A 27014-nucleotide genomic window follows, 5' to 3' on the forward strand; every position below is an offset into this window, starting at 1 on the left:
AGACCGGGTCCCAACCTTTTTTTAAAATTTTTTTTTTTTTTAATTTTAGTTGATTTGCAATGTTTGGTCAACTTCGGCTATACAGCAAAGAGATCCAGTCCCACCTAGATATACATTCTTTTTCTCATTTTATCTCCCATCCTGGTCTAACCTAAGAGACGGGATAGAGTGCCCTGTGCTGGACAGCAGGAGCTCATGGCATCTCCATTCTCAAGGTTGAAGTTGGCATCTACGGACCCCAAACTCCCCGTCCATCCCACTCCCTCCCCCTCCCCTTGGCAACCCCAAGTCTGTTCTCTGTGGCTGTGCGTCTCTTTCTGTTCTGCAGAGAAGATCGTTGGTGCCATATTTTAGGTGCCACATAGAATTGATGCCATGTGGTGTGTGTCTTTCTCTGACTTGTTTCACTCAGTCTGAGACTCTCTAGTGGCAGCCCTGTTGCTATGAAGGTGTCTTGTAAAGCACAGCTGCTTTACAGCTGTCGTGCTAGTTTCTGCTGTGCAGGAAAGTGATCTCATGATATATACACACATACAGTCTTTTAAAACTATTCCTTTCAATTATGGTTTATTGTAGAGTTTCCTGTGCTGGACAGCAGGACCTCATGGCTGATCCCTTCTCAGAGTCCCCGTTTGCATCTCTGAACCCCAACTCCCCATCCCTCCCACTCCCTCCCCCTCCTCCTTGGCAACCACAAGTCCCACACAGAGACAATTTTAATACAACCTGTCATCTGGAAAAGCAGTATTCTGGTGAAAGAGGGCCGTGTAGGGGGAGCATATGCAGATGGTTGGCAGACCCAACTTGCCTACCTCGTTGATTTCTTTGCCTGACTGCTCATGAACTTCTCCTTGGGCGTAGAGTCCCTGCGTGTTTGTTCCTCTATACCCACCTCTCATGTATAATGCCGGGTTAGGGGTTATGGGGTATTCCTTCTCTGACTTCACGACAGCCACTATCTGGGGCATGGCATTGCCAATCGGGATACTGCCTCTTTGCCACAGTCCCTCCCTGTGACCTGTCTTGTAGGACGCGATTCAGAAAGGATCCCCAGGGCAGACGCTGTATCCTTCTCTCCTTCTCGAGGCACCCGGACCACCCTAAGGCCACGCTGGAGACCAGCATCCAAGAAGCAGAATCCAACCAGCTCCTCACACTGGGAAAGCACGTTCCTCCTTGGGAAAGCCAGGCTTCATTTCACCAGAATGAATCACTCTGGTGAGAGTCACGGCTCAGAACACTCAGTTCTGACAAGGGTGGCAGCAGGTATTATGCTGAATTCATTTTTCCCCCCTGGACTTGTCAACACGAGATGCAAATGAGGGGTGCAGGTGACCTCATTTGCATATCGGCGTGAAGGACCTGGAGGAGCAGAGAGGGGAGCCACCATACCTCCTCCGGCTGCATGAGCTGGTGGTCCATGCAGCACAAAGCTCCGTGTCAGTGAGAGGAATCAGAAGGGCTAGAGCTCAGGTGGACTCCTGGCAGACAAGGAGCAAAAATCTGAGAGCTCAGGTGACAGCACTACTGGCAGGTGGGTTCAGAGGGGCTGCAGGGACATCCCTTCTTAAGGTTCCTCTCCTTCCCCCCCCCACCCCGTGGCGATGGGCAGTAGATGACCTTGGGATTTTGAAAACTCCTGTGGCTATTTTTTTAGACCTCAGTGGATCAGCTCACAGATGGAGAATTTGATTCCACGTCAGCATTTGACTGAGGTCCCCCCTTCCTTTCTGTTTCTTACCCTATCTTTTTTTGGGGGGGGGGGGTCTCTGTCACTTGCTTTGGGGAGGCCATTAGCATGCTGTTCTGGTATCTTTTTAAAGCACACATTCCCTTAATAGCCAGTACGAGGAAAGACACAACTTTCTTTTCTTTGATTGCCATGAATTTTCCTTGGTCCTCATCGAACCCCCTACCCCCGATTTTATACAACGATTAGCTCTCCTAACATCCTGCCATATCCTGGTTTGGATTGGGGTTAACACACACAAAAAAAAGAAGAGGTAGATCCGTCAGGTAAGCTTGTCATTTCAGGAGATCCACATGCATCTGCCCTGTAGACTTTCTGAGCTTAAACCTTTAGGTTCAGCAGTTCCTGAGACTCTTCACATGTCACCTGGGCATGTTTTAAGGTAGGTGTTGGGAGTCAGAAAATTTACTCAGGAGCCAAAGGGAACCAGGTAACCCTAGCATTTGGCACAGCAGGAGTTCTATAAAAAGAGGCTCACAGAGCCAGCATGTCCTGGATGCAGGGTGCATGCCATGAGATTTGGAAATCCAGTTTCAGAATGTTAGCCGAGCCTCCGCTCCCAATTCCAGAGAGAAATCCACAATGGACGCTAACTTTTTTTTTTTTAATTAATATATATATATTTGGTCTTTTTAGGGCCGCCCCTGCAGCATGCGGAGGTTCTCAGGCCAGGGGTCGAATCAGAGTTGCAGCTGCCAGGCTACACCACAGCCACAGCAATGCCAGATCCAAGCCACGTCTTCCACCTACACGACCGCCCACGGCAACGCGGGATCCTCAACCCACGGAGCAAGGCCAGGGATCGATTCTGCGTGCGCAGGGATAGCAGTCAGAGTCGTTTCTGATGAGCCACGGCGGCAATTCCTGCACCCTAATTTAATAAGCTTGCACATAACACCTTTTTTTTTTTTTTTTAAATCCAGGACCTTTGATCTTCAGCCAAAGAACAGGAAGCGGCTTGGACGGACGTGATGAATTTCAGGTAAGGGAGTCGGGCTTGAGGGGCTGAGCCTGCTGAGTGTCCTGGACAGGTTGGGGTCCTCGGTGACTTGCGTATTCCAGACAGAGGCCCTAACGCCATGTTTTCCTTCTGCGCTCAGACTGATTCCAGCGCGTCTCTGAGAAAGAATAGGAAGCAACACAGGTATTCGGCACAGCACGGGGCATTGCATCCACTGTCTTAGAATAAACTACGAGGCAAAAGACTAGAAAAACAAAAATATATATATACACGCATACAACACCAAATAACTTCGCTGTACACCGGAAACTAACACAACGTAGTAAATTGACTCTATTTCAATTATACCAAAAATAAAAAAATAGATGAGCGATCGAGGCAGTGGAGCCCAACAGAGACACATTTCCAACACACTTAATCTTTTGTAGCAATATTGTAAAAACAGGAGATGGGAACAGCCATGCCACCAACTCCGGGCAGATAGAAAGCGTCTCTGCCCTGCTGGTGATTCGGAAAAGCCCTGGGGAAAAGGTTCGTGTTCCGCAGAGAGAGGCACCATCTCCCGTGGGTCCTGTTGGTTGGGAGTCAGATAAAGGAGCAGCTGGGGGCGGGCGGGGTGGCCTGTGACACCTTCTTTCCTTCCTCTGGGGGGGAAAAGATGCGAGAGGGGGTTTGAAATAGATACAAACACGAGCTGGCGCTGGAACTGAGTGTTCAGGGGTTGCAGAGCCATGTCGCGGGGGGGGGGGGGGGGGGGGGGGTGGTCGGAATCCAGCGGGAAGCGAATTCACTGCCTTGCTGAGAATGTGCCACTTCAATTGGGATGGAGCAAAGGGGTGGAAGTGGACTAAAAATTGGTGTCTGGATGCCAGGCTGGCCCCTTTGCAGAATTCAGGTCCTGGGCCCTTCTTCACGGCTCCTTTCTTCTGTGGAATCCCCCTCCCTTCCTTCTTTTCTTCCTCCCCCCTCCCCTTCTTTAAATTTTTATGGCTGCACCCGCCGCCACATATGAAAGGTCTCCGCGTTGCAGAGTTGCAGCCGCAGCTGCGCCAGATCCTTTAACCCACTGCGCAGGTCCGGGGATCAAACCTGTGCCTCCACAGCCACCCGAGCCGCTGCAGTCAAGAGTCCTAGCCCACTGCATCTCGGTGGGAACTCCTCTTTATCTTTATTTACCTTGCTTGTTTCTCTTCTCTCCGAGCAAAGGTCCTTTCAGCAAAGCTCCTCCTTGCACAGGTGTCTCTGTTCTGGTGTGAGGGGGGGATGCTTAGACGCCGGTCATCAAGGGAAAGTTCTAAGGACATGTTCCCTTTTCCAGGGAGGGACCAAACCTCCTGAGTTTTCACGTCTTCTGTTGGAGGAGCGCTTTGCCTCCGGGTAAACGTTTTCAGACTCCCCGCCTCGAAGGGCAGATGGTGTATTTGAATTGTGAGCCCAGGAAAGCCTCTCTCCGGGCCCAGCGGGTACCCTTCAACAGCGGCAGCCAGGACTTGGCAAGAGAAATTCATGAGCCTCGTCTGTGTGTGCCTGGGGAGGGTGGGCATCTCCAAGGAGCCCTGTGAGGTCTCCAGGAGACTGGAGTTGAATGTGGCTCCCTCAAGCTCCTGCCTGTAATATCCATGTTTGCTTTTCAGGACCCTCTTGTTCTGCCTGTCTTGGGTGTGTTTCCATTTAGACACCTGCCGGTCCCAAGTGGTAAAGGATGAGAAGCCCAATATTGTCCTGGTAATGGTGGATGACCTTGGCATTGGAGACCTGGGTTGCTATGGCAACAATACCCTTAGGTATGGTTTCTTACTGAATCCTGTTTTGTGTTTCGGTTTTATTTTATTTTTTTTTTAGGGCCACACTCAGAGCATATGGAGGTTCCCCGGCTAGGGGTGGCATCAGAGCTGCAGCTGCCAGTCTACACCACAGCCACAGCAACACCTGAACCGCATCTGTGCCCTATGCCGCAGCTTGCAGCAATGGGGGAATCCTTAACCCACGGAGCGAGGCGAGGGATTGAACCCTCATCCTCACGGACACCAGGTCTTAAACCCCTGAGCCACAATGGGAACTCCCTGAATCCTATGTTTTTCATCCCTCGTTCAGCATTGGAAGTTCATATGGTGTCTGACTGCCTCTACAGGCAAAAGGAAATTGATTTGTTTTTGTTGTTAAAGAAGCAAATATTCACTGCAGGACTTTTGGGGTGGATTCTTAGTTCTGTGCGTACTAGCTGTGACAGCTTGGGGAAGTGACTTGACCTTTGTGTGCCTTATTTTTCTCTCTTTTTCTTCTTCTTCTTCTTCTTTTTTTTTTTTTTTTTTTTTTTTTTAAGGCTGCACTCTCGGGATATAGAGGTTCCCAGGCCAGGGGTTGAATGGGAGCTGTAGCTGCCAGCCTGCGCCACAGCCACAGCAAAGCCAGATCCGAGCCTCATCTGTGACCTTACACCACCGCTCACGGCAACGCTGGATCCTTACCCCACTGAGTGAGGCCAGGGATCAAACCTGCAACCACATGGTTACCAGTCGGATTCCTTTTCTGCTGTGGCACAATGGGAAGTCCATTTTTTGTGTGTTTTTTGTTTTTGGTCTGGTTTGTATTGCTTTGTTTTTTTTTTGGTGTGTACATGTCTTGTTTTTCTTTGGGATTGAGTGCTCAGGGAAAGGGCATTATCTGTGATTTCATACATGCAAAGCCCTTAAACTCGTCCCCTGGCACGTAGCAAGCCCTCTTTGATATAGACTGTTGTAAGGTGGGGTGATTTTGTCCTAGATTAGGCATAGTTTCACAACTCATCATTTAATGCTTCCTCATTGGGGGAAGCCAACAGACTGTTTCACGAGGTGTCGTAATTGAACAGTGGGCATTCTGAAAGAAAAACATCAAGCAGGAACTCAGAGCATGAGCCACGCCTCCTGCATGAGCCACGCCTAGGGAAAGCTTAGAAGAACTTCATGATTAGACCTATGAACTGTATACACGTGAAGAATTCTTTCCTGGTATACCCACGCTACAAATCTCTGATTTGGATTAAAAAAAAAAAAAAAAAAAAAGAGCTGTCCTGAAAAAGTAGATGTCAAAATTAATTATTGCTTTCTTTTTTGGCTGCACCTGCCGCATGTGGAAGTTCCCAGCCAGGGATGGAACCCTCACCTCTGTGCGGACCTGTGACGCAGCTGTGGCTATGCGCATCCTTAAACCGAGGCACCGAGGCTCCCATGATGTCTAGGACTCATTATATTTCACGTTCTCCCAAGCAGACGACCAGTCTGTCCCACTCATGTGTCCCTTTGCTTCCCTGCAGCCCCCACACATCTGTACAGTTCATCCCCAGCAGGGTTTTTCCACCTTCTCCTCGAGCAGAGACATGTATCAGTGGAGGGTGTGGTCTGAATTTCTACTTAGGTCTGAAGTCACCTAAGGTCTGTAAGCGATTAGCCTTAATTAACCAGAGACCCTTAAATATTGTAGATCTAATATCATTAATTATAAATTAAATATATAATGTATTTATTTATAATTAAATGCATAATCATTTGTATAATTAATTATCATCGACTATAATCAGTTATATAAAATTATATTAACTGTAGTTAAATATTTAATATATCACATATAAATACTTTTAAAGTTTATTTATATGTACTTATATATATACTTTATATGTACATATATAATTTATATATACATGTATAGATACTCACACACACACACACATTTTTTTTCTTTTTGTGACCACACCTGCGGCACATGGAGGTTCCCAGGCTAGGGGTTGCATCCGAGCTGCAGCTGCCGGCCACAGCCACTGCCACAGCTGCAGCAACACTGGATCCAAGCCGCATCTGCAACCTATGTCACAGCTTGTGGGAATGCTGGATCCTTAACTCACTGAGTGAGGCCAGGGATCGAACCCACCATCCTTCACCCACTCAGCCCCTCGAACTCCTCCACTATATCCTTTTTGAAAAGGTCATACAATCCTCAGTAGATACCACAGTGCAAAAGGAAATTGCACTTGTCCTACCAAAACAACAGCTGCCTAAACGTAGGTATGTTCACCCTCATGGGGGGTGGGGGCGGGAAGGAAGAAAAGGAAAAGGAGCATTGTGGGCAGGTTTCTGCTTTTTTTTTCCCTTCTGAGTTCAGAGAGTTGCGGTGAACAGACAAGTTGGTTACTTTCAGATTTCTCTGCTCATTCTCTCTCTCTGTCTCTCTCTCACTCTCTCTCTCTCCCCTGTCTGTTTCTCTCTCTCTCTCTGTTTCTTGTTCTCCTGTTTCTCTTTCTCTCCTGTCTCTCTCTCTCTGTTTCTCTCTCTCTCTCTCTCTGTTTCTCTCTCCTCTCTGTTTCTCTCTCTGTGTCCCTCTCTGTCTCTCTCCTCTCCACCACCTGTCCTCCCGTCTATCTTCCTGACTCCCTCCTCCCAGGACCCCTCACGTGGACCGCTTGGCCAGGGAAGGTGTGCAGCTGACTCAACATATCTCAGCAGCTTCCATGTGCACGCCCAGCCGATCTGCTTTCCTGACGGGAAGATACCCCATCCGATCAGGTGCGTCACCCGGGGAAGCCTGCGGTCCCCTCAGCATGTGGGGAAACAGAGGTATGGCTGGACTGTGTTGGAAAGTCCCCAAGGGCACACGCACACATGTAGCTCAGTCAGGTTTTTCTAACCTCAAGATGACGCTCTTATTCAGAGAGTCCGGTGACGGGGTACGGGCTTGGCTTTCTCCCAGGACAATAAACGGGAAGCTGCCCTGGATGGGAACAATAAACTGAAGGTGTCTGCCTGGATCCAGGCTATGGTGAGGAAAAATGAGTCGGGATGTGTCACACTTCTGTGGCAACAGTGTAGCCATTGTATGGATGGAACTGTCGTTTTGTTTATCCATTCATCAACCCACAACTGGTGCAGTTTTGTCCTGCTGCTTGGCTGTTAGGCATAGCACCAAGGTGAATTTGCCTCTTCAAGTGTTTCTGTAGACACCTCGTTTCCGTGCTGTGGATACAGACCTAGGAGGGGGATTGGCTGGGTTATATGGCAGACCCCAGAGGGATGGTGGGCTCGGTTCCAGACCCCCTCTGCCAAGCAAATATCACAGCAAGGTGATGACACGAATGTTTTGGTTTCCCAGTGCCTATAAACGTGAGGTTTCCACTATGCAGTAGTCTACTAAGGGAGTGAGGGCATTATGTGTACAGACATGTACAGGAGTTCCCATCGTGGTGCAGTGGTTAACGAATCTGACTGGGAACCATGAGGTTGCGGGTTCGATCCCTGGCCTTTTGGGTTAAGAATCCGGCATTGCCGTGAGCTGTGGTGTGGGTCACAGATGTGGCTTGGATCCCATGTTGCTGTGGCTGTGGCTTAGACCAGTGGCTATAGCTCCGATTCGACCCCTAGCCTGGGAACCTCCATATGCTGCAGGAGTGGCCCAAAAAAAGCAAAAAGACAAAAAAAAAAAAAAGAAAAGAAAGAAAGAAAGAAAAATCATGTGCAGACCTTCATGAAAAAAAGCTTTATGGAGTCCTCTTGTGGCTCTGTGGGTTGAGAACCCAACGTAGTGTCTGGGAGGACGCGGGTTCAATTCCTGGCCTCCTTCAGTGGGTTAAGGATGCCGTGATGCCTCAAGCTGTGGTGTAGGTCACAGATGCAGCTCAGATCCAGTGTTGCTATGGCTGTGGTATAGACCTGCAGCTGCAGCTCCGATTCAACCCCTATCCCAAGAACTTCCACATGCCACAGGTTCAGCCCTACATAGCAACACAAAAATACTTTATGGCTAAGAAATGCTCACCTTCCTCTGAGCCTTTGGCCAGTCCCAGTAGTAACATCAAAATGTTTCCCATCACAGGTAGCAACATACCTGTGGTCATAATAAGAAGGTTGAAATCCTCTGAGCACTCTCAAAGGGGGATGCTGAATTACGAGGGGAGCAAAGGCTGTTGGGAAAAAATGGTGCCGATAAATTTGCTCGCTGCAGGGTTGCCCCAAATCTTTAACTGGACAAAAATGAAAAAGAAAAAAAATCTGTGGAGTGCAATAAAACCGGGTCTGCCTGTGCTTTGAAAGGGGAGCAGGATGGTTGTGGCTGATGGGCACAGGTGATGGATGGGTGATTTAAGAGGGCACAGAGCATCTGTTCACAGGTGCTATTGTCAGTCTCTTCTTCAATTAACCATTGAAGCTGTCCCTTCAATGCCTAACGGTCTCCTGGAAGCTTTTATGCCCAGTGAGATTTATAATATCCTACTTAGAAGCATCAGATAGCACATGTCTGCCTTCCAGAAAGCTCCATAGCTCTCCCACGCTTTCGCTGACTCATCCTAGCTGTATGATTTTTCCCCCACCTCCCTTTTAGGAATGACTTCTAATAGAATTTCCCGCGTCATCACATCTCTTGGAGTCCCAGCCGGTCTCCCTCTGAATGAAACCACCTTCGCAGCCTTGCTCAAGAAGCAGGGCTATCACACGGCAATCATAGGTAAGATGCCATTGCAGGGTGGACCCGGAGACGTGCTCCTACCTGGACTTCCTGGTTCCCTGAGATCTTTCTTTAAAAACAAGGCTGCATCTTGGCTATGGCAGAGAAGACCCTTCTTCCGACCCAGGCCTGGGCCATCTGCCATCTTGGTCTCTGTGTGTCTTTGTGGTGCAAGATTAAGCTGTATCCATCTCCTGTGGTCTTGTACCGGCTAACGCCTGTCCCTGGCTTTCCGGAACGATGTGTTCTCACCATGGCATGTTGGTCACTGGAGACCCACCAGGCCCCCTCCCATGCATTTCTCCCAAAAGGACCGTGTTCATTTCAGACATAGCTCAGGCATGGCTCAAGACCCCTTTCCCACCTGACCCCCACCCCCCGCTTTGCCAGATGTCCCCATGCTTCGTGCTTCTGTATCACCCCATGCATCTCATCTTTGCAAAGACTCCTCTGTCCTGGGATGGTCTTTCTCCATAATCTTTTGCAGACTCTGAAAGCCTTCATCTCAACAGCCACATATCATGTGAGAAATGTAGGCATTCCCATTGTAGCTCTGCGGTAGGAACCTGCCTAGTATTCACGAGGACACGGATTCCATCCCTGGCCCTGCTCAGTGGGTTAAGGAGCCAGTGTTGCCATGAGCTGTGGTGTAGGTTGCAGACACGGCTCAGATCCCAAGTTGCTGTGTCTGTGGTGTAGGCTGGCAGCTGCAGCTCCAGCTCAACCCCTCTCCTGGGAACCTCTATGTGCCACAGGTGTGGCTCTACAAAAAAAAAAAAAAAAAAAAAATGCCATGGCATTCACACAACTGGCTTTATGCATTGTTGACTTTTTTTTTCTTTTTATTTTTTTATTACTCAGATGAATTTATCACATCTGTAGTTGTGTAATGATCATAACAATCTGATTTCACAGGATTTCCATCCCATAGCGCAAGCACATCCCCCCACCCCCAAAAGTGCTTCCAAACAAACTTTAAACTATTTTGTTTGAGTTCTGTGAAAAATGTCCTTGGTAATTGGATAGGGATTGCATTGAATCAGTAGATTGCCTTAGGTAGTATAGTCATTTGGATAATATGGACTCTTCCAATCCATGAGCATGGTATATCTTTCCATCTATTTGTGTCCTCTTTGATTTCTTTCATCGGCGGCTTATGGTTTTCAGAGTACAGGTCTTTTGTCTCTTTAGGTAGGTTTACTCCTAGGTATTTTATTCTTTTGGATGCGATGGTAAACGGGATTGCTTCCCTAATTTCTTTTTCTGCTCTTTCATTGTTAGTGTATAGAAATGCTGTCAATTTCTGTGTATTGATTTTGTCTCCTGCGACTTTGCCAAATTCGTGGATGAGCTCTAACAGTTTTCTGGTAGAGTCTTTAGGATTCTCTAGGTATGGTATCACGTCATCTGCAAATAGGGATAGTTTGACTTCTTTTCTTTCCAATTTGGATTCCTTTTATCTCTTTTACTTCTCTGATTGCTGTGGCTAGGACTTCCCAAACTATGTTGAAGAGTAGTGGCGAGAGTGGACATCCTTGTCTTGTTCCTGATCTCAGAGGGAATTCTTTCAGCTTTTCAGCATTGAGAATGATGTTCGCTGTGGGTTTGTCATATATGGCCTTTATCATGTTGAGGTAGGTTCCCGTTATGCCCCCTTTCTGAAGGGTTTTCATCAGAAATGGGTGTTGGATTTTATCAAAGGCTTTCTCTGCGTCTATTGGGAGGATCATATGGTCTTTATTCTTCAGTTGGTTAATGTGGTGTATCCCACTGATGGATTTGCAGATATTGAAGAACCCTTGCATCCCTGGGATAAATCCCACTTGATCATGATGTATAATCCTTTTAATGTATTGTTGGATGCAATTTGCTAGTATTTGGTTGAGGATTTTTGCATTGATGTTCATCAGTGAAATGGGCCTGTAGTTTTCTTTTTTTGTGGTATCTTTGTCTGGTTTTGGTATCAGGGTGATGGTGGCCTCATAGAATGAGTTTGGGAGTATCCCTTCTTCTGCAATTTTTTGAAATAGTTTCAGAAGGAGAGGTGTTAGATCTTCTCTGAATGTTCCATAGAATTTGCCTGTGAAGCCATCTGGTCCTGGACTTTTGTTTGTTGGAAGTATTTTAATCACAGTTTCAATTTCAGTTCTTGTGATGGGTCCTTTCATCTTTTCTATTTCATCTTGGTTTAGTCTTGGAAGATTGTACTTTTCTAAGAGTTTGTCCACTTCTAGGTTTTCCGTTTTATTGGCATAGAGTTGCGTATGGTAGTCTCTTATGACCCTTTGTATTTCTGGGATGTCCGTTGTTACTTCTTTTTCATTTCTAATTTTATTGATTTGAGTCCTCTCTCTTTCTTGCTTGATACATCTGGCTAGGGGTTTATCAATTTTGTTGATCTTTTCAAAGAACCAGCTTTTTGTTTCATTCATCTTTTCTGTGGTTTTCTTTGTTTCTATTTCACTGGTTTCTGCTCTGATCTTTATGATTTCTTTCCTTCCACTAACTTTAGGTCTTGTCTGTTCTTCTCTAGCTGCTTTAGATGTAAAGTTAGCTTGTTTCTTTGAGCTTTTTCTTGTTTTCTGAGGTGGGCTTGTATTGCTATAAACTTTTCTCTTAGAATGGCTTTTGCTGTATCCCATAGGTTTTGGAGTGTTGTATCTTCATTGTCATTTGCTCCTAGGTCTTTTTTAATTTCCTCTTTGATTTCTTCAGTGATGCATTGGATGTTGAGTAGCATGTTGTTTCGTCAACATGTGTTTGTGTTTTTTGCAGTTTTTTTCTTGTTGTTGATTTCTATTGTATAGCTATAGTGTTGTGGTCGGAAAAGATGCTTGATATGATTTCAATTTTCTTAGAGCTACCAAGGTTGGACTTGTAGCCCAGGATGTGATCCATCTTAGAGACTGTTCCATGTGCACTTGAGCAGAATGTGTATTCTGCTGCTTTGGGATGGAATGTCCTATAAATATCTATTGAGTCCCTCTGGTGTAATGCATCATTCAGGGCCTGTGTTTCCTTATGGATTTTCTGTCTGTTTGATCTGTCCTTTGCTGTAAGTGGGGTCTTAAAGTCCCTCACTATTATTGTGTTATTGTCGATTTCTCCTTTTAAGGTTGTTAGCAGTTGCCTTATGTGTTGTGGTGAACCTGTGTTGGGTGCGTAGATATTGAAAATTGTTAATCATCTTCTTGGATTGATCCTTTGATCATTATGTAATGTCCTTCTTTGTCCCTTAAAATATTCTTCATTTTAAAGTCTATTTGATCTGATATGAGTATTGCTACTCCAGCTTTCTTTTGATCCCCGTTTGCCTAGAATATTTTCTTCCATCCTCTCTCTTTCAATTTGTATGTGTGCCTAGAAGTGAAGTGGGTCTCTTGAAGATAGCATATATATGGGTCTTGTTTTTGTATCCATTCAGCCAGTCTATGTCTTTTGGTTGGCACATTTAGTCCATTAACATTTAGGTAATTATTGGTATGTATGTTCTTATTGCCATTTTATTAGTTGCTTTAGATTTGTTTATGTTGGTCTTTTTTCTTTCCTTCTTCTCTTGTTCTTTTCTGCCTAGAGAAGTTCCTTTAGTATTTGTTTTAAGGCTGGTTTAGTGTTGCTGAATTCTCTCAGCTTTTGCTTATCTGTGGAGGTTTTGATTTCTCTTTCAAATCTGAACGAGAGCCTTGTTGGGTAGAATAATCTTGGTTGGAGGTTTGTTCCTTTCATCACGTTGAGTATATCATGCCACTCCCATCTGGCCTGCAGAGTTTCTGCTGAAAAATCTGCTGATAACCTTATTGGGGTCCCCTTGTGATTTGTTTCTTTTCCCCAGCTGCTTTCAAGATTTTCTCTTTGTCTTTAATTTTGGTCAGTTTGATTAGTATGTGTCTCGGGGTGTTCCTCCTTGGGTTTATTTTATATGGTACTCGTTGTGCTTCCTGGAGTTGAGTGAGTGGTTCCTTCCCCATGTTAGGGAAGTTTTCGGCTATTATCTCTTGGAATATTTTTTCTGTCCCATTCTCTCTCTCTTCTTCTTCTGGCACCCCTATAATACGGATGTTGGTGTGTTTCATGTTGTCCCAGAGTTCTCTGAGACTCTCTTCATTTGTTTTCAAGCTTTTTTCTCTGTTCCGCATCTGTAATTTCTACTAATCTGTCCTCCACCTCGCTTATTCATTCTTCTGCCTCCTGTATTCTGCTGTTAGCTGCCTCCAGTGAATTTTTTATTTCAATTATTGTATTTTGCATCCTTTCTTATTTAAGTTTTATATCTTGTATCTCGTTGCTCAGTGTTTCCTGCAAGTTATCCATCTTTGCCTCCAGTTCATTTCCAATGTCTTGCATCATCTTAAGCATCAACAGTCTCAAGTCTTTTTCCTGGAGGCTGAGAATCTCCTGATCACTTAGCTGATTTTCTGTTTTTTTTTTTCTTTCTCCCTCATCTGAGGTATAGTTCTCTGTCTTTTCATTTTTATAGGTTTTTGGTGTTGTGACCTTTTTACAGATAATAGAGTTGTAGCCTCTCTTACTTCTGATGTGTGCCTCCCTGTGGCTAAAGTCAGTATGGGGGCTTGATGTAGGCTTCCTGATGGGAGGGGCTGATGCCTGCCCCCTGGTAGGTGGAGCTGATTCTAATCCTTCTGGTGGGTGGGGCTTAGTCTCTGGATGGGATTGGGGCAGCTGTGTGCCTGAGGGGTCTTTAGGTAGCCTGTTTCCTGATGGGCAGGGCTGTGATCCCACCTGGATTGTTGTTTGCCCTGGGGCTTCTCAGCACTGACTGACTAATGGGTGGGGCCCGATTTTCCCTAAATGGCCCCCTCCAGAGAAAGGCAGCTGCTGAATATTCCCCCCCCCCAGAGCTTTGCTTCCAATGTCCTTCCCTCACAACAAACCACATTCACCCCTGTTTTCCCAGGATGTCCTCCAAGAACTGCAGTCAGGTTTGACCCAGATTCTTATGGAGACCTTGCTCTGCCCGGGGACTCAGTGCATGTGAAAGTCTGTGTGCGCCTTTTAAGACTGGGGTCTCTGTTTCCCCCAGTCCTGTGGAGCTCCTGGGCACAAGCCCCACTGGCTTTCAATCCCATCCCAGGATTTAGGGGTCAGTTCAGAGGTGAAACCGTGGTGCTCTTTGGGGGTCATGACCCCAGTTTGTGGTTAATGGTACCCCAGTGACCTGGCTTGGTGGAAGCTGACAGGTGAAAGGATGTGAGGGCAGAAACCAGTCTCACCTCGCCAGTCTCAGGGATGAGGACGTGGATTCTTCTGAGGGCTGAAGGACAGAGGGGATGTTCTGACGTGAGGAGTGTTGTCCGAGAAGGTCAGGTACCTGCCCCAGCTGGGCACATTCTCTTGCTGCGTGGGCCTCCACCCACCTCGCGGTTTCATTAACACTGGACCACGGGGGGTGGCCTTCTCCCAGCTCGCCATCGGAAACCCCCTTGATTTTTGTATTTTTTCTTTTTTTTGTAAAGTGCCAGAAAGTCGGTATTTTGATTTCTGTGCATGTTTTAAAAATTAACGTATAGTTTATTTACAATGTTGTGTCAATGTCTGCTATATGGCAAAGTCAGCCAGTTATATGTATGTGTGTGTGCATGTGTGTGTGGGTATACGTATATGTTCTTTTCTCGTACTATATTCCATCATGGTTTAGCCCAAGAGACTGCATGGAGTTCCGTGTGCTGGACAGCAGGACCTCCTGGCTTCTGCATTCTCAATGGTGTAGCTTGCATCTGCTCAGCCCACACTCCCTGTCCATCCCATTCCCTCCCCTCCCCCTCGGCAACCCCACGGCTATTCTCTGTGTCTGTGAGTCTGTTTCTCAGACCTCTTTGATTTGGTAACAAGCTGGACGTGGACAAGAAAAGCCCATCCCAGAGAAGATGCAGGACAGAAACCTGCCCCACCACCATGGCCTCTCAACCACCTGCCCCCGCGGGCCCTCAGAGAGGTGGACGTGCCTCCTCCAGGCAGCCCGAACGATTTCTCCATTTTAGAAGACGCACGTTAGCACAGTCTCGGAGAGTCCACACGCCAGTAGGACTCACGGGAGCTTCTGGTTATGGGTCAGGGTGTGGCAATTTTTACAGCATAAAGCCCTTCCTTCAACAGAGAAGAACATCAGTAGAGGCCCTATGATTTCTGTCCAGTAAGATAGCCATGTATAAATCCTCCATTATTTGCCTCTGTCTATCATCTATCTATCTATCCAGCTAACCATCTACCCCTACATATCTGTCATCTACCTATCAAATCATTGTCTATATATCTATCTACCCATCCATCTGTCTGTCTGTCCATCTATCTATTCATCCATCTATCTGTCTATCTATCTAACTATTCTTCCATCTATCTATGTATCTATCTGTCCTCCATTAATCCATCTATTCATCTATCTATCTGTTCATCCATCTGTCTATGTATCTATGTATCTAGCATCTATCTGTCATCTATCTATTCATCCATCCATCTGTCTATCTATTCATCTGTCTATCTATCTGTCTGTCCATCCGTCTATCTATCCATCCCTCTATCCCTCTATCTGTCATGTATCTATCCGTCCATCCGTCCGTCTATCTATCCATCTATCTATTCATCCATCTGTCTGTCTATCTATCTATCTTTCTGTCCATCCATCTGTCTGTCCGTCTCTCTATCCATCCGTACATCCGTCTATCTATCCATCTATCTATCTATCATCTATCTATCTATCTCCCCGCCCATCTGCCTGCAGATGAATACTCCATTGACCATATCTATCTACCATCAACCATTCATCTATCTGTCCATCCCATGTCTATCTGTCCATCCATCGTGTATCAGCTAACTTGTCTCTAACTTGTGGCTATAACTGAGCTATCGATGTAGCCACCCCGGAGCCCACCCATCCATCCGTCTTCTGTTGTATCCACCTCACTATTGACCTGCTGACCTACCTACCTCTCCATCAGCCACAGTATCTTTGTCTCTCTCAACCTGCTGACCTACCTACCTCTCCATCAGCCATAGTATCTTTGTCTCTCTCATGTTCCTACTTTGTGGCCATGACCTTGTCCTCTCTGTGAATGAGAAATCGCCCAGGTGACATCCTTGCTGCAAACCCACAATGATATTTCTCTCCATTTATTTTCCATCCTCTCTGGTCACTCACAACCAGATCTCAACACAAACTTATATGAGCTAGGGAAACAAACAAACAAAAAAACATGAGTCTGTGCTGAACTTGGATTTTTTTTTTTTTAAGGGCCACAGGTGCAGCACATGGAAGTTCCCAGGCCAGGGGTTGAATCAGAGCTGCAGCTATGCCACAGCCACAGCAGCGCCAGATCTGAGCCACATCTGTGACCTACACCACGGCTCACAGCAATGCCAGGTCCTTAACGCACTCAGGCAGGCTAAGGATCAAACCCACATCCTCATGGATTCTAGTTGGGTTCGTCTCCACTGAGCCACAACGGGACGTCCCGAACGTAGATTTTTCAGCCAAAGAAAAAATATCTGCTCCATTAATTACTGCTTTTCTCTTTCTTTTGGCCATGCCGTTGGCATGCCAAAGTTTCCTCTGCCATATCGGTGGCAACACCAAATCCTTAACCACTAGGACACCAGGGAATGCCTGCCTTCTCCATTTTTGTGCTTTGATGGACTCTTTCAAAGGGAGAAGGGTCTCATATGCTCTTTGTGACGTGCCAGGGTATCATGCCTTGCTTGTGTGTGTCTGATTTCAGGCAAATGGCACCAAGGCTTGAATTGCCACTCCCGGAATGACCACTGCCACCATCCCTCCAATTATGGGTTTGATTACTTCTACGGCATGCCGTTCACTCTGGTCGCCCCTTGCTGGCCGGATCCTTCCCGTCAGACAGAATTAGCCATCGCGAGCAGAATCTGGCTCTTTGTGCAGCTGATCGCCGTGGCAGTGCTCACCTTGGCTTTGGGGAAGCTGAGCGGCTGGATTTCCGTCCCCTGGTTCCTCATCCTCGTCATGGTCCTCTTTATCTTTCTCCTGGGCTACTTCTGGTTTTCCAGCTTTCACTCCTCTCTCTACTGGGACTGCCTCCTCTTGCGAGAGCACAAGATCACCGAACAGCCGATGAAGGCAGAACGGGCTGGGTCCATCATGCTGAAGGAGGCGCTCTCGTTTTTAGAAAGGTAAGGCCCCTTCAAAAAAAGAAAAGAAGAAAGAAAAAAAGAAAAAGAAAAGAAAAAAATCCATGGGCTAAGGATGAAAGAATGAGTATTGAAAAAAATAGCAGATGCTGACACGAACTACACTGAGTCCAGGGATGGAATTTCCTGTGAAGGCCATGGTTCGGGCTACACAACGATAGGGCGTGTTTGGAAGGCCACCTGGACCTCCAAGGGCAGTGTCGCTAAGTCTTTGCTATGAAAAGCACAGCTGCTCTGTGGTTCCTGAAATTCATATTCTCTCCGACCAAGATCCGATCACACTAGAGTCAAACCCGCACATTGGTCTTAAAATTCACGGTGCATGTGACAGTGGGAAGTACAGGTGCTTGGGAGTGAGACACTAGGATATGCTGACCATTTCATTATCTCCCTGTTCAGGAAAACCTTGGCAAATTCAAATCAGAACGATTGTCTGTCTTCCTTCCTTCCTTCCTTCCCTCCTTCCTTTCTTTCTTCCTTCCTTCTTCCCCCCACCCACATCTTTCTTCTTGCCTCTTTCTTCCTTCCTTCCTGCCTCTTCCTTCCTTCCTTCCTTCCTTCCTTCCTTCCTTCCTTCCTTCCTTCCTTTCTCTATCTCTCCCTCTCTCTCTTTGCCTCTCTTCACCCATGGCATGCAGAAGTTCCCTGGGCAAGGGCCAGGGGTCAAACCTGAGCCACAGCAGCAATAACGCCAAGTCCTTAACCGTCAGGCCACCAGGGAACTCTGGAAGGGTTATCTGTGAGCATGTGACAGCTAAGGGATGTTATGTTGAGAGCATCACGATGGCCTTTATGAAGCCCCACTGCATCCAGCACACGGGGAACTTTCCCTCATGAAAATGAGAGGGGCCCCTTCTAGGAAAAGTCCGCAAACATGTTTTTCATTAGCTCTTTCATCATTGGTGGAGGCTTTGAGCTTCACCCCGTACCGTCTTGGGATCTGGACTTCAAGGAATCATTTTCACTGAGTGATGGGAACAAGCCCATGGTGAGAAATAGGGGCGTGTGGGCATCAGCGTGGATGCCGTTCTTTCATGCTGTAGACTTTTGGATACATCAGAAGAAGCACCCTTGATAAAATGATAGCTCACCTGAATCTTCACAGGTGAGTCAGAGCCAACTGAAAGGAAGGAGCAGGCTGGCATTCCTGGCAGAAGCTGAAGCATTAGAAAAATGGTGTGTTTGCAAAGATCCGTGAGCCTTTGGTCTCGGAATAGGATGAACCCAGCCAGGCAGCATCAGAGGAAGTCTTGTGTGTTTGAGGGTTGACTCAACTTGGAGTCTCTTAAGGATTGAAGGGACCTTGTGGAACCCGAAAATGAGCATCATCTTTACCCTTTTGCCGTTTAGAGACCAGGAGAGCGAGAACTCTATTTGCATTGTAGATGCAAGAGGATGGCTGCTTTCCTGTAGGGCAAGGAATGCTCCAAGTTCTGGAAAGCTGGACAAAGAGGTCATTAGCATATTGTGAGGTGGCCCCCAGCCCTTGGAAGCTTCAAGAGGCGAGCTGCTTGGTGAATCAGCCTTGGGACCACAAGCTGGTGGCTCAGGGTCACAAATCCGGAAATAGCTTTCACGTGGATTCTTGGTGCGTGGTTTTCTGAGGGCTGCTGTGACCCGTTTCCTCTTCATGTCTGAAAGTGATATAAATGTATTATTATATGATGGTGCTTGAGGTAAGAAAAATCAGAAATTCATCTTCTAGGGCTAAAATCTGGGAGTTGGCAGGACTGATTTCTTCTGTAGGATCTGGGGAGGAATTTCTTCCTTGTCTATTCTGGCTCCTAGAGGCCGCCTGCTTTCCTTGGCTGTATCACTCCCTGTTCTGCTTCTGTTGTCACGGATCCCCTTATTTCTTCTGATTTCTGATTCTATTATTCTTAGAAGGACTCTTGTGACTGCATTGGGCTCCACCCAAATAAGCCAGGGTCATCTCCCCACATCAAGGTATGATTGACTTCATCACACCCTCAAAGTCCCTTCTGCCATGGAAGATAACGTATGCACAGGGATTGGAATGAGCGTGTGGGCATCGTTAAGGTGGAGCACTGTTCAGTTTGGGTTAAGAGTGGCATTTTGGGAATACTACACAGTCATGAAAAAGGCTGTTTGCCACCACACGGATGCAACCAGAGATGATCCTACTGAGTGAAGTACATCAGACAGAGAAAGGCACATACCATATCATATCACTGCTATGTGGAAGCCAAACTATGACACAAACAAACCTACTTTCAGAACAGAAACAGACTCACAGACATAGAGAAGAGCCTTGGCATTGCCAAGGGGAGGGGGCGGGATGAATGGGGAGTTTGGAATTGGTAGATGCAAACTATGACATGGAGAATGGTTAAGCAATGAGGTCCTGCTGTCCAGCATAGGGAACTCTGTCTAGTCTCTTGGGATAGACCGTGATAGAAGATAGTATGAGAGAGGCAATGTATATCTGTGTATGAGTGGGTCACTTTGCTGTCCAGCAGACATGGACACAACACTGTAAATCACTCTATTTTATAAAAGAATTAAAAAGAATGATGTTTTTGGAAAGAGACGGATCTCAGGGCAGTGAACCCTAAGGTGAAAAACGATCTTCTCTGGTCCTCTTCGTGCAGACACTGAGGAAAATCATCCTGCAGAAACCCATCTCATCTGTCTCTAATAACCTCTGTTGATGTTTCCTATGCTTTTGGCTTTAAAGTATTAGTTTCTCGGGGCGTCCATGAAAAAGCACCACGAGCTGAGTGGCTTACGATGACAGGCATTCATCCTCTTACACTGCTGGAGACCAGAAGTCCAAAATCAAGGTGTCGTGTTCTAGACTAGAAGATGCCTCCTTACCTTGTCCAGCTTTGGAGGGTTGTCAGCCGTCACTGTTCTTCTTTGGCTTGTCTATGTGTCACTCCAATTTTTCCCTTTGCCTTCCTGCTATTTTCTTCCCCTGTGTGTGTGTGTCCTGATGTCTGTCTTCCTATGAGGACACTGGTTATGGGATTTCCAGACCCACCTTCATCTACTCTGGCCTCATCTTACCTAATCACATCCCCCAAAGATCCTCGTTCCAATTACGAACACATTCTGAGGTTGCCGGTGGACATGCGTTTTAGAAGGATACTCCTCAAGCCAGCCCCTTCTGGTGCAACTCTTAAAGAGAAAACGCCCTCTTCCTCCCATTCCTTACTCTCTGCAATCTCATCAGAGCATAGTTTTCCCTAAGGCAGTTGCTTAACTTGTGTGCTGCCCTGCTTTGCTGACAGCATGTGTTTTGTGCCTATCTTTAGGACTTGAAGTAGATCAACAGCTTTGCATGCGTCTCCACACGGAAACCAGAGGTGTGAGGACAGCTTGCCAGGTGGTGTCTGTCGTTGCTTGCCCTGGGGTTGTGAAAGTGCGGAGTTTCTAATAAATCCCGCCTGTGCCCCCATTCCTGTGCCTCTCTTGGAGTGTGACCCTAGTCGGGCACTTTGAGATCCATGTGAAAGTGTGCCGCATGCAGCTGGATTTGATTTTTAATTCCCTGGCTGCAGGTGGGTCTTCTTTTATTTCTTGTCTTTTTCATTTTAGGTGATGGCAAGATATGAAATATAGTTCCCTCTGCTACACAGAAGGACTTTATTGTTTATCTATTTTATATACAGTAGTGTATATCTGTGAATCCCAAACTCCTAATTTATCCCTTCCTGGCCCTTCCCCTCTGGTGAACATAACTTTTTTTTCAGCGTCTGTAAGTCTGTTTCCATTTTGCAAATAAGTTCAAATGTGTCCTATTTTAGATTCCACAGATAAGTGATATCATGCGGTATTTGTCTTTCTCTGTCTGACTTCACTTAGCATAAGAATCTCTAGTTGCATCCATGTGGCTGCAAATGGCATGATGTCATTCTTTTTTCATGGCTGAGTAGTATTCCATCACATATGTGTACCACATCTTTTTTAGCCATTCCTCTGTCATTGGATATTGAGGTTGTTTCCATGTGCTTGAGAGGGATAAACTAGCCTATTTCTGTTTCACAAATGCATGTGTATCCTTGTTTTAGATTCCGCATGTAAATAGTATCATATGATATTTATTGTTGTCTGTCTGACTTTACTTAGTATGAGAATCTCTAGTTGCATCTGTGTTGGCACAAATGGCACGATTTTGTTCTTTTTAATGGCTGACTAGTGTTCCATTGCCTATATGTACCGCATCTTCTTAATCCAAGCCTCTGTCAATGGACACAGGTTACTTCTACATCCTGCCATTGTGATGGTCAGGCAGGGATCCTTCTATATGCATTCATCCTACACGTGCACTGGGGAGCCATCCAGATGCTGGAGGGTCCTGAAATCCTCCCCAGCTAGGATGTCTTTGCAAGGGGCTGTCTGGCGCCTGCATCCTCTCTTGCTGGGTGTGGAGAGGAGAGGAGGGAGGAGGCTGAGGGGTTTGCCCCAAAACGACGTGGCTTGCTTTCCCCAGGTATTGCAGACCCCAACGGATGTGGTTGATGTTTTCTCAGGCACCAGGAAGGACCTTTCCTCCTCCTGTTCTCCTTCCTGCACGTCCACATCCCTCTCCCCACGACGGAAGCGTTCATCGATGTCAGCGAACACAGCTTGTATGGGGATAACGTGGAGGAGATGGATGCCATGCTGGGTGAGTGGCAGGACCCACGTGGTGCCTTGATAGCTCAGGTTGCCCAGAAACAGCCTGTCAAAAGGACATTTGGGATGCACGTTTCACGCGTGAGAAGGGTCACTGCCACCAGGTGGAGTTGCCCTTTGAACCCATGACATAAGAGTGGAAGGTCCGGGACAAAGTCGGTGGCAACACGGCGTCCTGTCTCATACATTCTTTTAGCCCACCTGGCAGGGTGCCCAGAGCTGAGGTGGGGGTTGATGGGCAGCGTGGAGCCTGGACCCCAAACCCTCTTGGGCTGATATAGTGAGAGACAGGGCGGTGGCTGTTCCCGGAACCCAGGCAACGCTGAGCAAAGCAGACTCGGCTTTTCCGGCTGAAGGATGTTGGAATGAAACACAGCGAGGGAAACATACAGGTGCTTTGGAAGTCAGGCCCGACCAAGGGAAGCCCTTCAAGCGCTGTCAGTTTTGCGCCATCTTATATATACGAAATCTTTGCAAAGCATAAATTATTATTATTATAGATATTTTAATCAGATATGTGCACACATGTATATCTATGTAGGTGTGTGCGTGTGTGGTGTGTGTGGTATGTGTGTGTGCTGGAGAATGTGTGTTGATGGGAAGTGTGTCTGTGTGTGTATGTGTCCCCTTCCCAGTTTCCACCCCTCCACCAGGACGGGACCACAACACCCTGCTCTCCAAAGCCCTCTTGCTCATCTTCCTCTATCTCCGAGTTTGGTCCCACTTACCCTTTTTGACAGGGAATGAAGTGACTAATTCCAACCCAGGATGTGAGAACTACAACCAACAAACAAGACCCCCCCCGCAAAGAAAAACAAATCACCTCCCACTTGCTTTGAATTTTTTAGTTAATGGAAAGTTTCCAAAATATGCAAGTTCATAAAATGAATGCTACAGCAGGGAGGTACCCCCAAATAAGCTACTTTGGGGGTGGTTGGATTTCAGTGGGGTTTTCTTGGTGGCACTGGGACAGCAGTACACATGGACCGGTGTGTCGAAACCAGGTGAGCAAGCCATGATGTTTGAAAGGCATATTTTCACCAAAAAAAAAAAAAAAAAAATGGTACAGGGAGTTGCCTGCCATGGACACTCACAGGCTTTTTTGTTTTCACTTCATCTTTTCTGCTTTCAATTGCCCCTGCGTAACCCTGATTCAGATTTTTTTGACAGCACGTAAAGTCAAGGACAGGATTATTCTTTGCTCATTTTGGACCTTTTATGACTCTTTCTTGTGGTGGTCGGAGGTGGGTCGAAAGGGAGAGGCCAGTAGTTCTGAATACGTATCTCGATGAAAGAAATCGCTGAGAAAGGGATGAGTGGATAACGTTGCTTTCCACCAGCTTTTGTTCCTACGCTGCGTCTTCGGCACGCATCACATGGATCGGATGCAGTTGCCTTCTCCTCCTGCCCCTCTAAGCACCTAGAAAGTACCCGCCTTCACACCCACGGTGTGTTCGGCTTGTGGACTTGGGTGGGGTCCCGCCGGGAGCTGGGGTCTGCAGTGCCCACCAGGAAGGCACGACGCTGTGTTAGCATCCAACACGTGAGACCCAGGGGACGACACTCACAGGCTTTGTGTGTGTTCTGCCTTGTGTAGGCAGAACGGAGCCTTTGCGGGAAAAATCCATCACCTGTTTCGATGGGTCGTTTCAGAAAAACCGAGAAGTTCATTTAACCCCCCTCACCCCACATCTACCCTGGAAGCTGTCCAGATACCCCCACAGTCAGGAAATGCCATTCTCCTTGTCAGAAAGGCTTCTTGGCAGCGGTTCAAGGCTGGGACGTCCCTTGAGGCAGCCGGTCTTTAAAATGACTTCCACACAACCGTCGATCCCAGAGATGGTGGAATCTGTGGATTTGCATCGACACGATGATGCTCGGCCTGGAGGCAGGGGCGTGAACCACGGAGGGGGTGTGCTAGCGTGGTCCCCATGAAGGCTCTAAGAGATGGAAACCGTCTCTGGCATTGTCATGTCATTATCCCCCTGGACAGGTGAGGGAACAGAAGCAGCCGGTATTGGTGACTGACTCCAGGTTGCAGGTGAGACTGGACCCCTAGCTGCCTGGCTCGGTGGTGCCTGTGTGGAGCAGAGAGCTTATAGACAGAGGTGACGCAAAGAGATGGGCTCTTCCGGAGAGATTCTCTAGATCATCAGGCTCTTGGGTGCTGCCATCGCGTGGGAACCAGGCAAACTCCAGGAACTTCAGCGCCTGGCTTCCTCCCTTCCTCCAGCCCAGGCAGAGGCTTCGGAGGCAAATGCCACACGCGGCCCCACCCAGGGGATAACCTTGGGTGCCTTATGCGTCGCACGTCCCTTTCAGCACCTCTTGTCTCAAGAGCGTGTTTCTCAAGAATGGTAAGCAGAGGCTCACTGTCTGAAGGGAGGAGGAGAAAGGGTTGGACCTGTTGGCACACGGTTACCCGTCTTGGGATTGGGCGGCAGTGGGTGGGCAGGGTGTGCCGGGGGCAACAGAATTACCACTGGCAGGGCAGACAAGCCTGGGAGAGTGCAAAGCTGTCTTAGAAAGTTGTGTGTAGCATGACACACAAACGGATATACAGAGAGAAATGCAAATGGATAAACATGCAGCAGAGAAATTGGCATATGTATCATAACATCTAACGTTTTATTATATAGGCAATATAATATGCTCTATACATCTAGCATATTATATGAATCATACAGTATTCTCCAGCATAGTATGTAAATAATGTATTCTACAAATAATATGATATATATGTCTAGCATATTATTAAATAATAATATATATATTTTAGCATATTGTATAAATAATGCAATATATATCCAGCATATTATATAAATAATACAATATACATTTCTAGAACATTATATAAATAATGGATATTTTATCATGTTATGTAAATATGATATTTAGCATATTTTATAAATCATACAGTATTCTCTAGCATATTATATAAATAATATACAAATAATACAATGTATAACATATTCTAGCATACTATATAAATATACATTTTAGCATATTATATAAATAACATATATGTCTAACATTATATAAATAATACAATATATATTTCTAGCACATTATATAAGTAATATATACTTTAGCATACAGTATATATTTCTAGCATATTGTGTAAATAATATGCTATATATTTTAACATATTATATTAATAATATAATATATAATATGTGTTCAGTGTCATATATAAGTAATACAATATATATCTAGCATATTGTATAAATACTGCAGTATATATGTCTCATATTATATAAAAATATAATGTGTAACATGTATTTCCAGTGTCAACTGAAGTTTCAATGTAGGCAATTACATATTTACACCTCCCCAGTTACTTTCAGTATCTTAGTATTCAGGGAGCTTTAAAAAATAATTAGGGACGGGAGTTCCCGTTGTGGCACAGCGGAAACGAATCCGACTAGGAACCATGAGGTTGTGGGTTTGATCCCTGGCCTCGCTCAGTGGGTTAAGGATCCGGTGTTGCTGTGAGCTGCGGTGTAGGTCACAGATGTGGCTCGGATCCTATGTTGCTGTGGCTGTGGTGTAGGCCGGTGGCTACGGCTCCGATTCGACCCCTAGCCTGGGAATCTCCATATGCCACGGATGCGGCCCTAAAAAGACAAATGACAAAAAGAAAAAAAAAATTAGGGAGTTCCTGGTATGGCTCAGCAGGTTAAGAACTTGACTAGTAGCTATGAGGATGTGGGTTCGGTCCCTGGCCTGGTTCAGTGTATTAAGGATCTGGTGTGGCCATGAGCTATGGTATAGGTCACAGATGCAACAGATCTGGCATTGCTGTGGCTGTGGTGTGGGCTGGCAGCTGCAGCTCCTATTTGACTCCAACCCCGGGAACTTCCATATGCTGCAGGTGTGTCAGTAGAAACAAAAAAAAAAATAATTAGCAGGTGGCCATGGAAAAGTTAGAAATACCTTCTTAGCATATACATGTATATGTTCCATATATAATATAATATATAACTTTATATGTGGGTAATATACATTCATAATATATATTTGATACACACGAATTGACACGTGTTTCAGTTGCTGCTAGAAATATATAAAAACTGTATGAGCAATGTACATTGAAAGTTATATATATTTAATACATAAATTTACATATAGACAACACATATTTCAGTTGATGCTGGAAATATACTTGCTGTGCTTTTGATATAAATTTAATATTTACACATAAATTCACATATATATTTCAGTTGACACTAGAAATATATCTATACTGTGTTTATAATGTAAATTTGTATCTCTAGAAAGGTGTTACCAGTGTCTAATTCTTGTTTTAATCTCTCTAAATGCTAAGAATGGAAACATCTCAAAGTACCTTGATATCTGTCAAGAATACAATTATGTTGAAAACCCTGCCGTCTAATAAAATAAATGTCAGTCATGTTATGTATACTATTACTAAAATGTAATTATAATCATGTTATGTCATGTATTATGTATTATAACATTACTATATATGATTAAAATATAAGTACATAATGACTCATATTTTAATATATTATGTTCCATAATTATAGATTTTCTACATTATTTTGCTCTGCAAATTATACACTATATGCATACATAATAACAGTTTTTTAAGATTTTCTGGGATCTCAACATAGACAGTTATATCCATCTCCGCTAATGTCAAATTCGGCTCTTATTCCAGGAACACATGCCTTTAAGTTTTATGTTGATTGCATGGGTCAGGTGATCCAGAAAAAAATAGGTCAAAATTATAATAATAATAAAGTCTTTTATAGCCGGTGTTAATGAAACAGTTTCAATATTTTACCCATAGGCATGATGCCAGCCCAGCGTTTTCAACTGATTTTATTCTTAGGGTTTGGAGAATTTTAAAATATTTATTATTATTGTTATTATTATTATTTACGGCTGCACCTGTCGCATATGGAAGGTCCCAGATCAGGAGCTGAATTGGAGCTGCAGCTGCCGGCCGACACCACGGCTCCTGGCAACACTGAATTCTTAATCCACTGAGCG

The 27014-nt window shown here is 45.7% G+C and overlaps 1 protein-coding gene across 1 annotated transcript; it reads left to right on the forward strand.

The window, feature by feature from the left end:
* On the forward strand, positions 1339 to 24787 carry LOC110257937 (arylsulfatase F-like). Its single transcript, XM_021080946.1, has 7 exons — positions 1339 to 1534; positions 2674 to 2732; positions 4346 to 4495; positions 7128 to 7249; positions 9060 to 9182; positions 16913 to 17336; positions 21851 to 24787. The coding sequence occupies exons 2-7, from the start codon at positions 2722 to 2724 to the stop codon at positions 22122 to 22124; spliced, it is 1104 nt and encodes a 367-aa protein (XP_020936605.1). The 5' UTR covers positions 1339 to 1534; positions 2674 to 2721; the 3' UTR covers positions 22125 to 24787.

The sequence above is a fragment of the Sus scrofa genome, chromosome Y (assembly GCF_000003025.6).
Source record: "Sus scrofa isolate TJ Tabasco breed Duroc chromosome Y, Sscrofa11.1, whole genome shotgun sequence".
Taxonomy (NCBI): domain Eukaryota; kingdom Metazoa; phylum Chordata; class Mammalia; order Artiodactyla; family Suidae; genus Sus; species Sus scrofa.

Bases quoted from the DNA above. Each gene is read 5' to 3' on its own strand.
- LOC110257937 (XM_021080946.1), top strand. The intron at 4,496-7,127 runs GTATGGTTTCTT...CCCTCCTCCCAG, and splicing joins TATGGCAACAATACCCTTAG to GACCCCTCACGTGGACCGCT. The intron at 7,250-9,059 runs GTGCGTCACCCG...CCTCCCTTTTAG, and splicing joins AAGATACCCCATCCGATCAG to GAATGACTTCTAATAGAATT.